This window comes from Oncorhynchus tshawytscha, linkage group LG31, assembly GCF_018296145.1.
Source record: "Oncorhynchus tshawytscha isolate Ot180627B linkage group LG31, Otsh_v2.0, whole genome shotgun sequence".
In the NCBI taxonomy this organism is placed as follows: Eukaryota; Metazoa; Chordata; class Actinopteri; order Salmoniformes; family Salmonidae; genus Oncorhynchus; species Oncorhynchus tshawytscha.
The window spans coordinates 40,197,707-40,213,141 of record NC_056459.1 but is presented as its reverse complement, the minus strand read 5'-3'; the positions used below and the strand labels follow the sequence as shown (position 1 = coordinate 40,213,141).

The following is a 15,435-nucleotide window of genomic DNA, read 5'->3' as shown; positions in this document are numbered from 1 at the left end:
GTGAGGCGGAGCCGGAGCGCTGGCTGTCTGCTAACACTCACCGCTTGCTCACCTGCATCTCAACAGCTGGTGTAGGCTAGGCTGTAGGTGCCGGGTGCGTCCTTCCCATCGCTGAACAGCGCATCTCTGCTGCTTATATTAATTGTCACTGAAAAGTCTCAATCTCTCCAAAAACTCCTGTCCAGTCCACTTAGTTGTCAGATTTTAGTCACCGAGATCATTTTGTCTCATTTTAGTCAACTGAAATGAAAAATTATTTTTGTTTACTCATCGTACCCAGTTATAGATCTGACTATAGGGTCTATTTAGTCATAGTCATCGCCACTGAAAAATAAGTGTTTGACTAATATTCTTGTCACTATTTTTGTTTACGAAATGAATACTGTTTCCTTGGGTTGCCTTGGGGTGAAGGAGAGGAGGTGGGGTGAAGAGTAGCTGATGCCTTGGCAGGAACTAATGGGGATCCATAATAAACCCCAGGAAGAGTAGCTGCTGCCTTGACAAGGAACTAATGGGGATCCATAATAAACCCCAGGAAGAGTAGCCGCTGCCTTGGCAGGAACTAATGGGGATCCATAATAAACCCCAGGAAGAGTAGCTGATGCCTTGGCAGGAACTAATGGGGATCCATAATAAACCCCAGGAAGAGTAGCTGCTGCCTTGGCAGGAACTAATGGGGATCCATAATAAACCCCAGGAAGAGTAGCCGCTGCCTTGGCAGGAATAATGGTGAATAATAAACCCCAGGAAGGTAGCCACTGCCTTCAGGAACTAATGGGGATCCATAATGAACCCCAGGAAGAGTAGCTGCTGCCTTGGCAGGAACTAATGGGGATCCATAATAAACCCCAGGAAGAGTAGCCGCTGCCTTGGCAGGAATAATGGTGATCCATAATAAACCCCAGGAAGAGTAGCTGCTGCCTTGACAGGAACTAATGGGGATCCATAATGAACCCCAGGAAGAGTAGCTGCTGCCTTGGCAGGAATAATGGGGATCCATAATAAACCCCAGGAAGAGTAGGTGCTGCCTTGGCAGGAATACTGGGGATCCATAATAAACCCCAGGAAGAGTAGCTGCTTCCTTGACAGGAACTAATGGGGATCCATAATAAATACAAATATGTGACCAACAGGATTTAAAACCTTGGCCATCCAGTTTCCTGCACACCATCAGACTGCTTTAGCCTACCGAGCCAAAGACATTAGCTCTAGGAGCCAACCGCAGTCATGTGGTGTCAGTGAAGTTTATAATAATAGCATTTTCATAATAGCATTGTTCATTGATTCGTCCTCAGATAGCACTCCACTCCTTCATCCAATCGTGAAAGAGAAAGACTAGCAAATGTTTCAATACAGATTCGTTATCAAGGCAAAACGAGTGAAAATGTTCTCATGCAAAAAGAAAGCTGCTCGAGCATGAAAAGACGGCGTAAGAGAGGTCGACATCCTGACGAGAATACGTTGGTGAATAAATAATCCGCCTCTACCATCCGTTCTATTGGCGAACGTACAATCACTGTAGAAGAAAAGCTCAGTTTGAGACTATCCTATCAACGGGACCTGAAGAACTGTAATATCCTATGTTTCTCGAAGTCGTGGCTGAAATAGGACATGGATAATACACATTTAACCAGTTTTTCAATGCATCGTCCAGACCATACGGCAGCGTCGGCCAAGGTTAGGGGGAGGAGGTCTCTCTTTGCGTACCTCATGATAAGCTGTAGACCATGCTATTTACCGAGAAAGTTTACATCTATATTTTTCGTAGCTGTCTATTTATCATCAAAAACCGATGCTGGCACCTCACTCAACGAGCTGTATAAAGCCATAAGCAAACAAGAGAATGCTCATCCAAAGGTGGCGCACTGGTGGCTGGTGATTTGCAGGGAAACTGAAATATGTTTAACATAATTTCTACCAGTATGTTACCTGTGCAACTAGGGGAGACAAAACTTTTATTCCACACACAGAAACACATACAATCTCTATTGCACTCCACACTGCCCTCTCCCACCTGGAAAAGTGGAACACCTATGTGAGAATGTTATTCATTGACTACAGCTCAGTGTTCTACACCATAATGCCCTCCAAGCTCATCACTAAGCTAAGGACCCTGGGACTGAACACCTCCCTCTGCAACTGGATCTTCCTGACGGACTGCTCCCAGGTGGTAAGGGTAGGTAACAACACATCCGCCATGCTGACCCTCAACACGGGGGCCCCTCAGAGGTGTGTTCTTAGTCCCCTCCTGTACTTCCTGTTCATCCACGACTGTGTGTACGCGCACGACTCCAACATCATCATTAAGTTTGCTGACGACACGACGGGGGTAGGCCTGATCACCGACAACGACGAGACAGCCTATAGGGAGGAGGTCAGAAACCTGGCAGTGTGGTGCCAGGACAACAACCAGGTCAGCAAAACAAAGGAGCTGATCGTGGATGACAGGAAACAGAGGGCCGAGCACGGCCCCATTCACATCTACGGGGCTGTAGTGGAGTGGGTCGAGAGCTTCAAGTTCCTCGGTGCCCACATCACTAAGGATCTATCATGGTCTACACACACCAACACAGTCGTGAAGAGGGCACGACAACACTTCTTCCCCCTCAGGAGGCTTAAAAGAATTTGGCATGGGTCCTCAGATCCTGAAAAAGTTCTACAGCTGCACCATTGAGAGGACTGACGCTTCTCTTTGCTTATTTGAGCTGTTCTTGCCATAATATGGACTTGGTCTTTTACCAAATAGGGCGGTCTTCTGTATATCATCCCTACCTTGTCATAACACAACTGATTGGCCTAAACGTATTAAGAAGGAAAGAAATTCCACAAATGAACTTTTAACAAGGTACACCTGTTATTTGAAATGCATTCCAGGTGACTACCTCATGAAGCTAGTTGAGAGAATGCCAAGAGTGTACAAAGCTGTCATCAAGGCAAAGGGGGGTTACGTAGAAGAATCTCAAATATAAAATATATTTAGATTTGTTTAACACTTTTTTGGTTACGCGTTACATCGTACCCCTGTACATGGACTCAGTACCTGTTACATCGTACCCCTTCACATGGACTCAGTACCTGTTACATCGTACCCCTTCACATGGACTCAGTACCTGTTACATCGTACCCCTGCACATGGACTCAGTACCTGTTACATCGTACCCCAGCACATGGACTCAGTACCTGTTACATCGTACCCCTGCACATGGACTCAGTACCTGTTACATCGTACCCCTGCACATGGACTCAGTACCTGTTACATCGTACCCCAGCACATGGACTCAGTACCTGTTACATCGTACCCCTGCACATGGACTCAGTACCCGTTACATCGTACCCCTGCACATGGACTCAGTACTCATTTAGTATTTAAAAAAATTCTGTCTCTCTGCATTGTTAAGAATGGCCCTAATGCTTTTCACTTTTAGTTACTACACCTGTTGTTTATGAAACGCATGAACAATTAAATAAGAATAACATTTGATTTGATGACACTTATTAAAAGCAGGATGCACAGTGGCAGACCAGATGTTGGTTTTGTTATTAGAATTATAATAATAATAATGATCTCCTCCTTACATCATCTATCTCCATCTCAACTCATCTACATAATCAGAATGCTGGCCTTTCCCATATCTGGATCTCTCCCTATATGTCCTGGTCTAAAGTTGTGCACTATGTAGGGAATAGGGTTCCATTTGGATCATACCTTTCTCTCTAGGACAGCAGGGTACAACTTGTTAGACCCATTCCCCTTCCCCCACCTCCCCTAAAACTCCTGAGGCATTGAGATGAGTTACTGTCATGTTTGCTTTACAGCATATGGGGAGGAAAACAGAGAGATTGAATAACAAGATTGAGATGTCAGCCACTAGGCAGCTAGTTGTCGTCAGAGCGAGGAGCCGAGCACACAGCGCTATGTGACTCTGAGCTGTACCCCAACACTGTTTATACTGGTTGGTTACCAAGTGACTTGAGGTCTGCGTCACAAATGGCCAATAGGGTTCTGATCTAAAGTAGTGCACTAATGGTCCATGTAAGGAATAGGGTGCCATTTGGGATGTAATGAAAGTGAGTTGAGGTGCAGATATTGATCTTTGAGCTCTCCAAGAACAGTGTCTAATCACACTGGAAGCCCGTGGCAAGGTTGACTCACAGTCCAGGCATTTCAGACAGTTGATTTATCTCATTCATTTTTACAGTATGAAAACTGGGATATATGTTGTGAAATGCAAATAGCATTGTCATATTTGACCAACTTTGCTTTTGGAAAGTATTCAGACCCCTTGACTTTTTCGACATTTTGTTATGTTACAGCCTTATTCTAAAATTAATTAAATAAAAATCCTTATCAATCTACACACAATACCCCATAATGACAAAGCAAAAACAGTTTTTTAGAAATATTGGCAAATGTATAAAAACTCAAAAACAGAAATACCTTATTTGCATAAATATTCAGACCCTTTGCCATGACATTCGAAATTGAGTTCAGGTGCATCCTGTTTCCATTGATCATCCTTGCGATGTTTCTACAACTTGATTGGAGTCCACCTGTGGTAAAACCCCAAAATGTCTGCAGCATTGGAGGTCCCCAAGAACACAGTGGCCTCCATCATTCTTAAATGGAATAAGTTTGAAACCACCAAGACTCTTCCTAGAGCTGGCCGCCTGGCTAAACTGAGCAATCGGGGGAGGAGGGTCTTGGTCAGGGAGGTGTCCAAGACCCAGTGGTCACTCTGACAGAGCCACAGAGTTCCTCTCTGGAAATGGGAGAACCTTCCAGAAGGACAACCGTCTCTGCAGCCCTGCACCAATCAGGCCTTTATAATAGAGTGGCCAGACGGAAGCCCCTTCTCAGTAAACGGCACACAACAGCCTGCTATGATTTTGCCAAAGGCACCTAAACACTCTCAGACTATGAGAAACAAGATTCACTGGTCTGATGAAACCAATATTTAACTCTTTGGCCTGAATGTCTGGAGGAATCCTGGCACTATCCCTACAGTGAAGCAATTTAAACAATACATTTTAGAATAAGGCTGTAATGTAACAAAATGTGCAAAACGTCAAGGGGTCTGAATACTTTCCGAATGCACTGTATATGCCCCCTTTATTTATCCTATGGTTCTGACTTGGTGTACAGGGAGAATACTGTAAGAAACTCCCATTCTGAATTATGTCGCTGTACATTTTAAAAGTGGTGAACAAATAGTTATTGACTACGTTCGTTCCAGCTCACTCATTGTCTTAATTGAAATTACGGATTGCCTCTTATCCACTCGTCATTCCCTTATGCCATAGCTTGTGCTATTTCAATTGTCAGTAGAAACCACATTTGTTTAAGCAAGTCAGCCATATCAGCTATGTTTTTTTTAAAAGGCAGTAAATGAGACTGAATGAACTGTTTCGCTGCCAGACAAGGCTCCACTGATAGCCAGGTGTAGCAGTGGTAAGGATTCACTCCATGGTGCTGAAAAGAAAGCTCTGCTGTTGGGACAGCTTTATGTAGACCCTAACAGTTTGTGGGCATCGTTTGTCACCGTTAAAGTGCAATTCATATATTGTTTAGTGTTGTTTTGTAGTGGCTTTGCTTTTTTTGCATTTTTTTTTTAGTTCGCCCCACCAAGATGTAAATGTAGATGTAAAATTGACACTGGCTATTATTTATTTATATCTAATACGTTTTTTGAATAAAAAAAACAAAAAACATTTCACAATTAGACCTTGTCAGACCAGTTTCATGTGGACAGGTGTGATAGTTTGACAGTTGTAGCCACTAGCTAGACAGTTTATATGACCACTATACTAGACCAGGTCTCTCTTGGAAAAGAGATATCTCAATGAGAAAAAAACTGTATAAATAAAGGTATAATAAAACATCTAATAAATGCTCTATGTAAGAAATAATACAAGACATGTATTTTGCAAGGTCAGTACACATTGCTGGAATGGAGCCAACCATTTGAGTTGCTTCCTTACTTCCGTAACAAGAAAATGTAGTGAGTTTGACTGGATAATCATTCTGTCATGTGATCACATCAACCGTCATGTTTCCGTTGGTTACGCCTCGGACGGAAGTGACGAAGGATCGTTCCAAAATACAACAAGGAAGTGGACATTTATTAAAAAGGGGGAAAAAATTGCTATTTTCAGATCTGAAACATTCGTATTATTAAGTTACTGTATACATTTATTTTTTATATTTTTTATGTTTCGGTATTTTTTATAAGTCATCTTGGACTTGGCAAAAACCCGCTGCTGTTCGTTTCGTGGATCCCGATTCAAACTAGTTAGCGATGAACACGGACGTCGAATTTCACATTAGGCAGAATTATCCGTGGAACAAGCTACCAGCAAGTGTCAAACAGGTATTTGATCTAGCTCAGGGTTTCCCATACGTTTCCCCCCTAACACTACACAGTTGATTCAAATAACCAACTCATCATCAAGCTTTGGTTATTTGTATCAGCTGTGTAGTGTTAGGGCAAAAAAAACCCGAAACGTTTGGGAACCCCTGATCTAGCTAGCTAAAAAGCTATTCACAGCCAGCTAGTTAAGTTAACTGACAATATGTAAACTTTCTCCCTTGGGTTCATTTAGCAACTGATTTTGTCGTTCACCTGAAAGCGTCATCAGAGCACCGCTCCGTTACCTAACTAGCTGGCTGCCTAACTTGGTATAGCAGCTAATACTTAATCACATGATTTTGACAGCTGGTATAATGTCATGATTATAGCTGAACAGCTATCAGCTAGCGGCCGAATGAAAATGAGCTGCATTGTGTTATCTATTATCAACCATGTCAAGCAACTAGGGTAACTCGAAATGTTTTTGATCAGCAAAGAAATGCAGTTATAATACCGCAATTATCTATTCATAACTACTACATACCGTTAATAAATCCCACCTCATAAGTGTTGAGCGGTATGAATGAGATTGAATGCATTGTGTTTATTATACAAGCTCTATAATGCAATATTCAATCACCTCTACATGACCTTTCTGTAGGCTTTAATACATACTGTGTATGTTACTGTACAGAGGGTAGTGCTTACAGACTGCCATCCAGGACCTCTAAACCAGGCAGTGTCAGAGAAAGGTCTTAAAAATGATCAGGCTCCAGCCAACCAAGTCGCACGGCAAGCAGTACCGGAGCGATCCAAGTCTAGGAGCAAAAGGCTCCTGAACAGCTTCTACCCCAAAGCCATAAGACTGATGACAGTTAATTAAATGGCTACCTGGACGTTCTGCTTCCCCCCCCCCGCCCCCTACCTACATGTACATAATATTTCAATCACCTAACCAAACCTACATATGCAAATGACCTCAATCAATCACCCCAACGACCTCATCCCCCAGTACACTGACTTGGTACCGGTACTCCTTGTATATAGCCTGTATTTAGCCTCGTTATTATTATTTTGTGTTACTATTATCTTTTTATCTATTTGTTAATTGTCTTTTTAACTGAATTGTTGCGAATGGGCTCCTAAGTAAGCATTTCACGGTATGGTCTACACTTGTATTCGAGGGATGTGACAAATAAAATTTGATTTAATTTGTATATTAATGCATTTAAATGTCCTGTTTTCATTTACAGAGTGTTGGGAACTCGCAGCGTGAATATGAGAAACATGTGCAGTTGTACAGTATCCGCAACCAGCTAAGGTTCCGCAATAACCTAGGTGAGTCAGCATGGGAGGAGTCAGCATGGGAGGAGTCAGCATGGGAGGAGTCAGCATGGGAGGAGTCAGCATGGGAGGAGTCAGCATGGGAGGAGTCAGCATGGGAGGAGTCAGCATGGGAGGAATGGAATGCATGGAAGTCTCAGGCTTGTCAGAATAACTATGTTGTAGACTACCATATCCACCCCTCATTTCAGGGCACAGAAAGTGTTCACACCCCTTGACTTTTTCCAGATTTTGTTGTGTTACAAAGTGGGATTAAATGGATTTAATTTAATTTTTTTGTAAATCTACACAAAATACTAGGGATACATGATATTTTATTTTTATTTATTTCACCTTTAATTAACCAGGTAGGCAAGTTGAGAACAAGTTCTCATTTACAATTGCGACCTGGCCAAGATAAAGCAAAGCAGTTCGACACATACAACGACACAGAGTTACACATGGAGTAAAACAAACATACAGTCAATAATACAGTATAAACAAGTCTATATACGATGTGAGCAAATGAGGTGAGAAGGGAGGTAAAGGCAAAAAAGGCCATGGTGCAAAGTAAATACAATATAGCAAGTAAAACACTGGAATGGTAGTTTTGCAATGGAAGAATGTGCAAAGTAGAAATAAAAATAATGGGGTGCAAAGGAGCAAAATAAATAAATTAATTAAACACAGAAGGGAAAGAGGTAGTTGTTTGGGCTAAATTATAGGTGGGCTATGTACAGGTGCAGTAATCTGTGAGCTGCTCTGACAGTTGGTGCTTAAAGCTAGTGAGGGAGATAAGTGTTTCCAGTTTCAGAGATTTTTGTAGTTCGTTCCAGTCATTGGCAGCAGAGAACTGGAAGGAGAGGCGGCCAAAGAAAGAATTGGTTTTGGGGGTGACTAGAGAGATATACCTGCTGGAGCATGTGCTACAGGTGGGAGATATTATGGTGACCAGCGAGCTGAGATAAGGGGGACTTTACCTAGCAGGGTCTTGTAGATGACATGGAGCCAGTGGGTTTGGCGACAAGTATGAAGCGAGGGCCAGCCAACGAGAGCGTACAGGTCGCAATGGTGGGTAGTATATGGGGCTTTGGTGACAAAACGGATTGCACTGTGATAGACTGCATCCAATTTGTTGTGTAGGGTATTGAAGGCTATTTTGTAAATGACATCGCCAAAGTCGAGGATTGGTAGGATGGTCAGTTTTACAAGGGTATGTTTGGCAGCATGAGTGAAGGATGCTTTGTTGCGAAATAGGAAGCCAATTCTAGATTTAACTTTGGATTGGAGACGTTTGATATGGGTCTGGAAGGAGAGTTTACAGTGTATATCGGTGAACATATCAGAATCGGCCGATATTAGCTAAAAATGCTAACATTGGTATCGGCTGGTGTCTAGTTTAATGCCTGATGTGCAAAGCCGATTTCAAAGCTGCCGTGCATACCTATATAACGTAGGTACATTACATAATGACGCCACGTAAAATGTTGCGCTACACGTGCAACACAGCATTCCTAACCTCGCCCACAATGTCTGCTGTGTGGATCGAGCAGTCAATTGAAAGAGTAAGAACATTTCAGCGAGACACCTCAAAGGCGAAATCCATTAACTGCAAGATAATGTAATTCATTGCCCTTGACAATCAACCGTTGGCTTTCGCCGACTGGTCGAGCACCGGTACACACTACCAAGTGGGCTATTTTTCAGTTGTTGCCCTACCGGAGTTGCACAGTAATGGCGTCACTGCGATTAGCTTCACGACATATGGAACGCCATTTGGGTCGTTGCGTGTCAGAAAAGATACAGTAGCACTGTCAAGCTGTACAAAAAAGTCTGCCACGACCGATGTTTACAATACCGCGTTGGTAATAAAGCATAATTTGTTTGACTGCAACTTCTTGGGTAGCTAGCTAGCTTTAGCTTGGTACCTAGCTAACTCCAATACAACCAGCCTAAAAACAATGACCAGTAGAAACTGTAGTCATTTTCATTATTCTTAGCAATGATTTAGGAATCCTTGTAAGAATTGTTGTTCACCTATTGAAATTAAACTTCAATTCATGGAAAATAAATAGCTAGTCAATTACTTACGTTATAAGCAGCCAGCTAGCTTCATCTGGCTCGTGAGGCTCAACTGGACCGAGTTATGTGTTGTGAAGCTTGCCACAATAAGGATTAGGCACAATAGTGGAATTTGCGTTTTGCCTTCAAAATAAAAGTATGTCATTGACAGCGATGCTAATGAATACACATTTATTTTGAAGGTCAACCACAAAGTCCACTATTGTGGCTAATCAAACAATCAATCAAATATATTTATAAAGCCCTTCTTACATCAGCTGATGTCACAAAGTGCTGTACAGAAACCCAGCCTAAAACCCCAAACAGCAAGCAATGCAGGTGTAGAAGCACGGTGGCTAGGAAAAACTCCATAGAAAGGCCAAAACATAGCCTGGTTCCTCTCCAGGTTTCTTCCTATGAGGGGTGGCCAGTCATCTTCTGGCTGTGCCGGGTGGAGATTATAACAGAACATGGCCAAGATGTTCAAATGTTCATAAATGACCAGCAGGGTCAAATAATAATAGATAATAACAGTTGTTGTCGAGGGTGTAACAGGTCAGCAACTCAGGAGTAAATGTCAGTTGGCGTTTCATAGCCGATCATTGAGAGTATCTCTACCACTCCTGCTGTCTCTAGAGAGTTGAAAACAGCAGTTCTGGGACAGGTAGCATGTCCGGTGAACAGGTCAGGGTGAACAGGTCAAGGTTCCATAGCCGCAGGCAGAACAGTTGAAACTGGAGCAGCAGCACAGCCAGGTGGACTGGGGGCAGCAAGGAGTCATCATGCCAGGTAGTCCTGAGGCATGGTCCTAGGGCTCAGGTCCTCCGAGAGGGAGAAGGAAAGAAAGAGAGAATTAGAGAGAGCGTACTTAAATTCACACAGGACACCGAGGAGTGGTAGAGATACTCTCAATGATCGGCTATGACAGGAGAAATACTCCAGATAAGACAGGAGAAATACTCCAGATATAACAGACTGACCCTAGCCCCCCAACACACAAACTATTGCAGCATAAATACTGGAGGCTGAGACAGGAGGGGTCAGGGGACACTGTGGACCCATCCGAGGACACCCCCGGACAGGGCTAAACAGGCAGGATATAATCCCACCCACTTTGCCAAAGCACAGCCCCCACACCACTAGAGGGATATCTTCAACCACCAATTTACACACATCTACACACATCAACAACAGTCACCCACGAAGCATCGTTACCCATCGCTCCACAAAAGCCGTTGCCCTTGCAGAGCAAGGGGAACTACTACTTCAAGGTCTCAGAGCAAGTGACGTCACCGATTGAAACGCTATTTAGCGCGCACCACCGCTAACTAGCTAGCCGTTTCACATCCGTTACATGTGTTAACTATTTAACTAGAATCCTTAAAAGGCCGCTAAAATTGTAAATAACGGTTATCAGTTTCAGGTATTTTTGTCAAGGAAAATATCGGATATCGGTATCGGCCAAAAATGTCATATCGGTGCATCACTACAAAATACTCTGTCAAAGTGGACATTTGTAAAACATTTATGAAAAATAAAACACTATAATATCTTGATTTAGATAAGTATTTAACCCCCTGAGAAAATACATGTTAGCAGCACCTTTGGCAGCAAGTACAGCTGTGAGTGCTTCTGGGTAAGTCTCAAAGAACTGTCCACACCTGGATTGTGCAACATTTGCCCATTATAATTCTTCAAGCTTGTTGATCATTGCTAGAAAATAAAATTCACGTCCTGCCATAGATTTTCATGCAGATTTAAGTCAAACCTGTTACTCAGCCACTCCGGAGCATTCACTCTTTTGGTAAGCAACTCCAGTGTTATTTGGCCTTGTGTTTTAGGTTATTGTCCTCTCCCAGTGTCTGTTGGAAAGCAGACTGAACCAGCTGTTTTTTCTCTAGGATTTTGCCTGTGCTTAGCATCATTCCTTTTATTTTTTTATCCTGAAAAACTCCCTAGTCCTGAACGATTACCATCATACCCATAACATGATGCAGCCAACACTATGCTTGAATATATGGAGAGTGGTACTCAGTAATGTGTTGTATTATATTTGCCCCGAACATAACACTTTGTATTCAGGACAAACAGTTAATTGTATTGCCACATGTTTTGCAGTATGACTTTACTGCCTTGTTGCTTCCATCCTTTCACTCTGTCATTTAGGTTAGTATTGTGGAGTAACTACAATGTTGTTGATCCATCCTCAGTTGTCTCATATCACAGCCATTAAACTCTGTAACTGTTTTAAAGTCACCATTGGCCTCATGGTGAAATCCCTGAGCAGTATTGACACATCCAAAGTGTAATTAATAACTTCACTATGCTCAAAGGGATATTCAATGTTTTCTTTTTTTTTACCCCATCTACCAATAGGAGCCCTTCTTTGCGAGGCATTGGAAAACCTCCCTGATCTTTGTGGTTCAATCTGTGTTTGAAATTCACTGCTCGACTGAGGGGCCTTACAATTATCTGTATGTGTGGGGTACAGAGATGAGGTAGTCATTCAAAAATCATGTTGAACACTATTATTGCACACAGTCCATGCAACTTATAATGTAACTTGTTAAGCACATTTATTTTCTCCTGAACTTGAGGCTTGCCATAAAAAATGGGTTGAATATTTATTGACTGAAGGCATTTTAGCTTTTCATTTTCTATAAATTTGTCAAAATAAATACACAATTCCACTTTGACATAATGGGGTATTGTGTGTAGGCCAGTGACAAAATATATAAATACATTTTAAAGGTCCTGAACAGTCATTCTGATTCCCATTGAGTGACTAAAATATCAACCATGATACAACTTTTGCATAGAATTTCTCATCATTTGAGGAAGTTAAAATTTTCTCTGATGACTAACTAACAGGAAGTTTAAAAAGACAGGCTTATAGTGGGCGGGGAGCTAATATTCATGAGCTCGCTTTGACTGACTGTTCCATGCTGGCTGAAGACCTAGCTAGCCAGTAACAAGCTAACACCAGACAGATGAAGACCTAGCTAGCCAGTAACAAGCTAACACCAGACAGATGAAGACCTAGCTAGCCAGTAACAAGCTAACACCAGACAGATGAAGACCTAGCTAGCCAGTAACAAGCTAACACCAGACAGATGAAGACCTAGCTAGCCAGTAACAAGCTAACACCAGACAGATGAAGAACTAGCTAGCCAGTAACTAGCTAACACCAGACAGATGAAGACCTAGCTAGCCAGTAACTAGCTAACACCAGACAGAGATGCAGACCTAGCTAGCCAGTAACTAACTAACACCAGACACAGATGAAAGGGAAGACCTATAGAAATATCTTTGTCATAGAGGAATAGTGTAAACTTGTCATTATATATGAACAACGTTCATATGGTTTCTTTCAAATATCATAACATGTCATGACCATTGTGGAAAAAGTCAATGTGTGAATACTTTCTGAAGGCCAATTTATAACCAATGATAAATAATTTTATTGCTCAGTACTTACAGTGCATTATTATGGGGCCCTATGTATCTGAAAGTATCTGCTATTGTCAGTAGGCCTAATGGACTAGCTTTCTTTCCCTATCTGATCACAGTGTCTGTCCTTATCAGTCCCTATCTGTTCTGACAGTCTTTCCTAACCCGTCCCTATCTGATCTGACTGTCTCTGTCCTTATCAGTCCCTATCTGATCTGTCTGTCTCTGTCCTTATCAGTCCCTGTCTGTCTCTGTCCTTATCAGTCCCTATCTGATCTGTCTGTCTCTGTCCTTATCAGTCCCTATCTGATCTGTCTGTCTCTGTCCTTATCAGTCCCTATCTGATCTGACTGTCTCTGTCCTTATCAGTCCCTATCTGATCTGACTGTCTCTGTCCTTATCAGTCCCTGTCTGATCTGAGTGTGTCTGTCCTCTCCCCCCATGTCTGTCCAGTGAGACACGTGAGGAAGGATGAGAGGAAGTACTATGAGGAGCTGCTGAAGTACAGCCGAGATCACCTGATGCTCTACCCCTACCACCTGTCAGACATCATGGTCAAAGGCCTCCGCATCACCCCCTTCTCCTACTATATCAGCATCATGGAGGTACTATATACTATATCTACTGTAGTCACCCCTTCTACTATATCAGCATCATGGAGGTACTATAATACTATATCTACTGTAGTCACCCCTTCTCCTACTATATCAGCATCATGGAGGTACTATAATACTATATCTACTGTAGTCACCCCTTCTCCTACTATATCAGCATCATGGAGGTACTATAATACTATATCTACTGTAGTCACCCCTTCTCCTACTATATCAGCATCATGGAGGTACTATAATACTATATACTATATCTACTGTAGTCACCCCTTCTACTATATCAGCATGATGGAGGTACTATAATACTATATACTATTACTATATATAATATATCTACTGTAGTCACCCCTTCTACTATATCAGCATGATGGAGGTACTATAATACTATATACTATTACTATATATAATATATCTACTGTAGTCACCCCTTCGCCTGCTATATCAGCATCATGGAGGCACTATAATACTATATACTATATCTACTGTAGTCACCCCTTCTCCTACTATATCAGCATCATGGAGGTACTATAATACTATATACTATACCTACTGTAGTCACCCCTTCTCCTACTATATCAGCATCATGGAGGTACTATAATACTATATACTATTACTATATATAATATATCTACTGTAGTCACCCCTTCTACTATATCAGCATCATGGAGGTACTATAATACTATATACTATTACTATATATAATATATCTACTGTAGTCACCCCTTCTCCTATTACACTGCTCAAAAAAATAAAGGGAACACTTAAACAACACAATGTAATTCCAAGTCAATCACACTTCTGTGAAATCAAACTGTCCACTTAGGAAGCAACACTGATTGACAATACATTTCACATGCTGTTGTGCAAATGGAATAGACAACAGGTGGAAATTATAGGCAATTAGCAAGACACCCCCAATAAAGGAAAGGTTCTGCAGTTGGTGACCACAGACCACTTCTCAGTTCCTATGCTTCCTGGCTGATGTTTTGGTCACTTTTGAATGCTGGCGGTGCTTTCACTCTAGTGGTAGCATGAGACTGAGTCTACAACCCACACAAGTGGCTCAGGTAGTGCAGCTCATCCAGGATGGCACATCAATGCGAGCTGTGGCAAGAAGGTTTGCTGTGTCTGTCAGTGTAGTGTCCAGAGCATGGAGGCGCTACCAGGAGACAGGCCAGTACATCAGGAGACGTGGAGGAGGGCGTAGGAGGGCAACAACCCAGCAGCAGGACCGCTACCTCCACCTTTGTGCAAGGAGGAGCACTGCCAGAGCCCTGCAAAATGACCTCCAGCAGGCCACAAATGTGCATGTGTCTGCTCATACGGTCAGAAACAGACTCCATGAGGGTGGTATGAGGGCCCGACGTCCACAGGTGGGGGTTGTGCTTACAGCCCAACACCGTGCAGGACATTTGGCATTTGCCAGAGAACACCAAGATTGGCAAATTCGCCACTGGCGCCCTGTGCTCTTCAGAGATGAAAGCAGGTTCACACTGAGCACATGACAGACGTGACAGAGTCTGGAGACGCCGTGGAGAACGTTCTGCTGCCTGCAACATCCTCCAGCATGACCGGTTTGGCGGTGGGTCAGTCATGGTGTGGGGTGTCATTTCTTTGGGGGGCCGCACAGCCCTCCATGTGCT

At 42.6% G+C, this 15,435-nt stretch overlaps 1 protein-coding gene across 2 annotated transcripts in view; it reads left to right on the top strand.

Moving 5' to 3' along the window:
* Positions 1–6,080: 6,080 nt before the first annotated feature.
* The window catches only part of fam91a1 (family with sequence similarity 91 member A1), a 97,547-nt gene continuing 88,192 nt past the window's right edge, over positions 6,081–15,435 (top strand). Inside the window, exons 1-3 of one of the 2 annotated variants that reach the window (XM_042310577.1) lie at positions 6,081–6,368; positions 7,601–7,685; positions 13,635–13,786. In XM_042310577.1, coding sequence (XP_042166511.1) covers positions 6,297–6,368; positions 7,601–7,685; positions 13,635–13,786 — 309 coding nt within the window. In that variant the 5' untranslated portion in view covers positions 6,081–6,296. Of the gene's footprint in view, positions 6,369–7,600; positions 7,686–13,634; positions 13,787–14,353; positions 14,382–15,435 lie in introns of those variants that run through there. The other variant, XM_042310578.1, reaches the window with a different exon arrangement.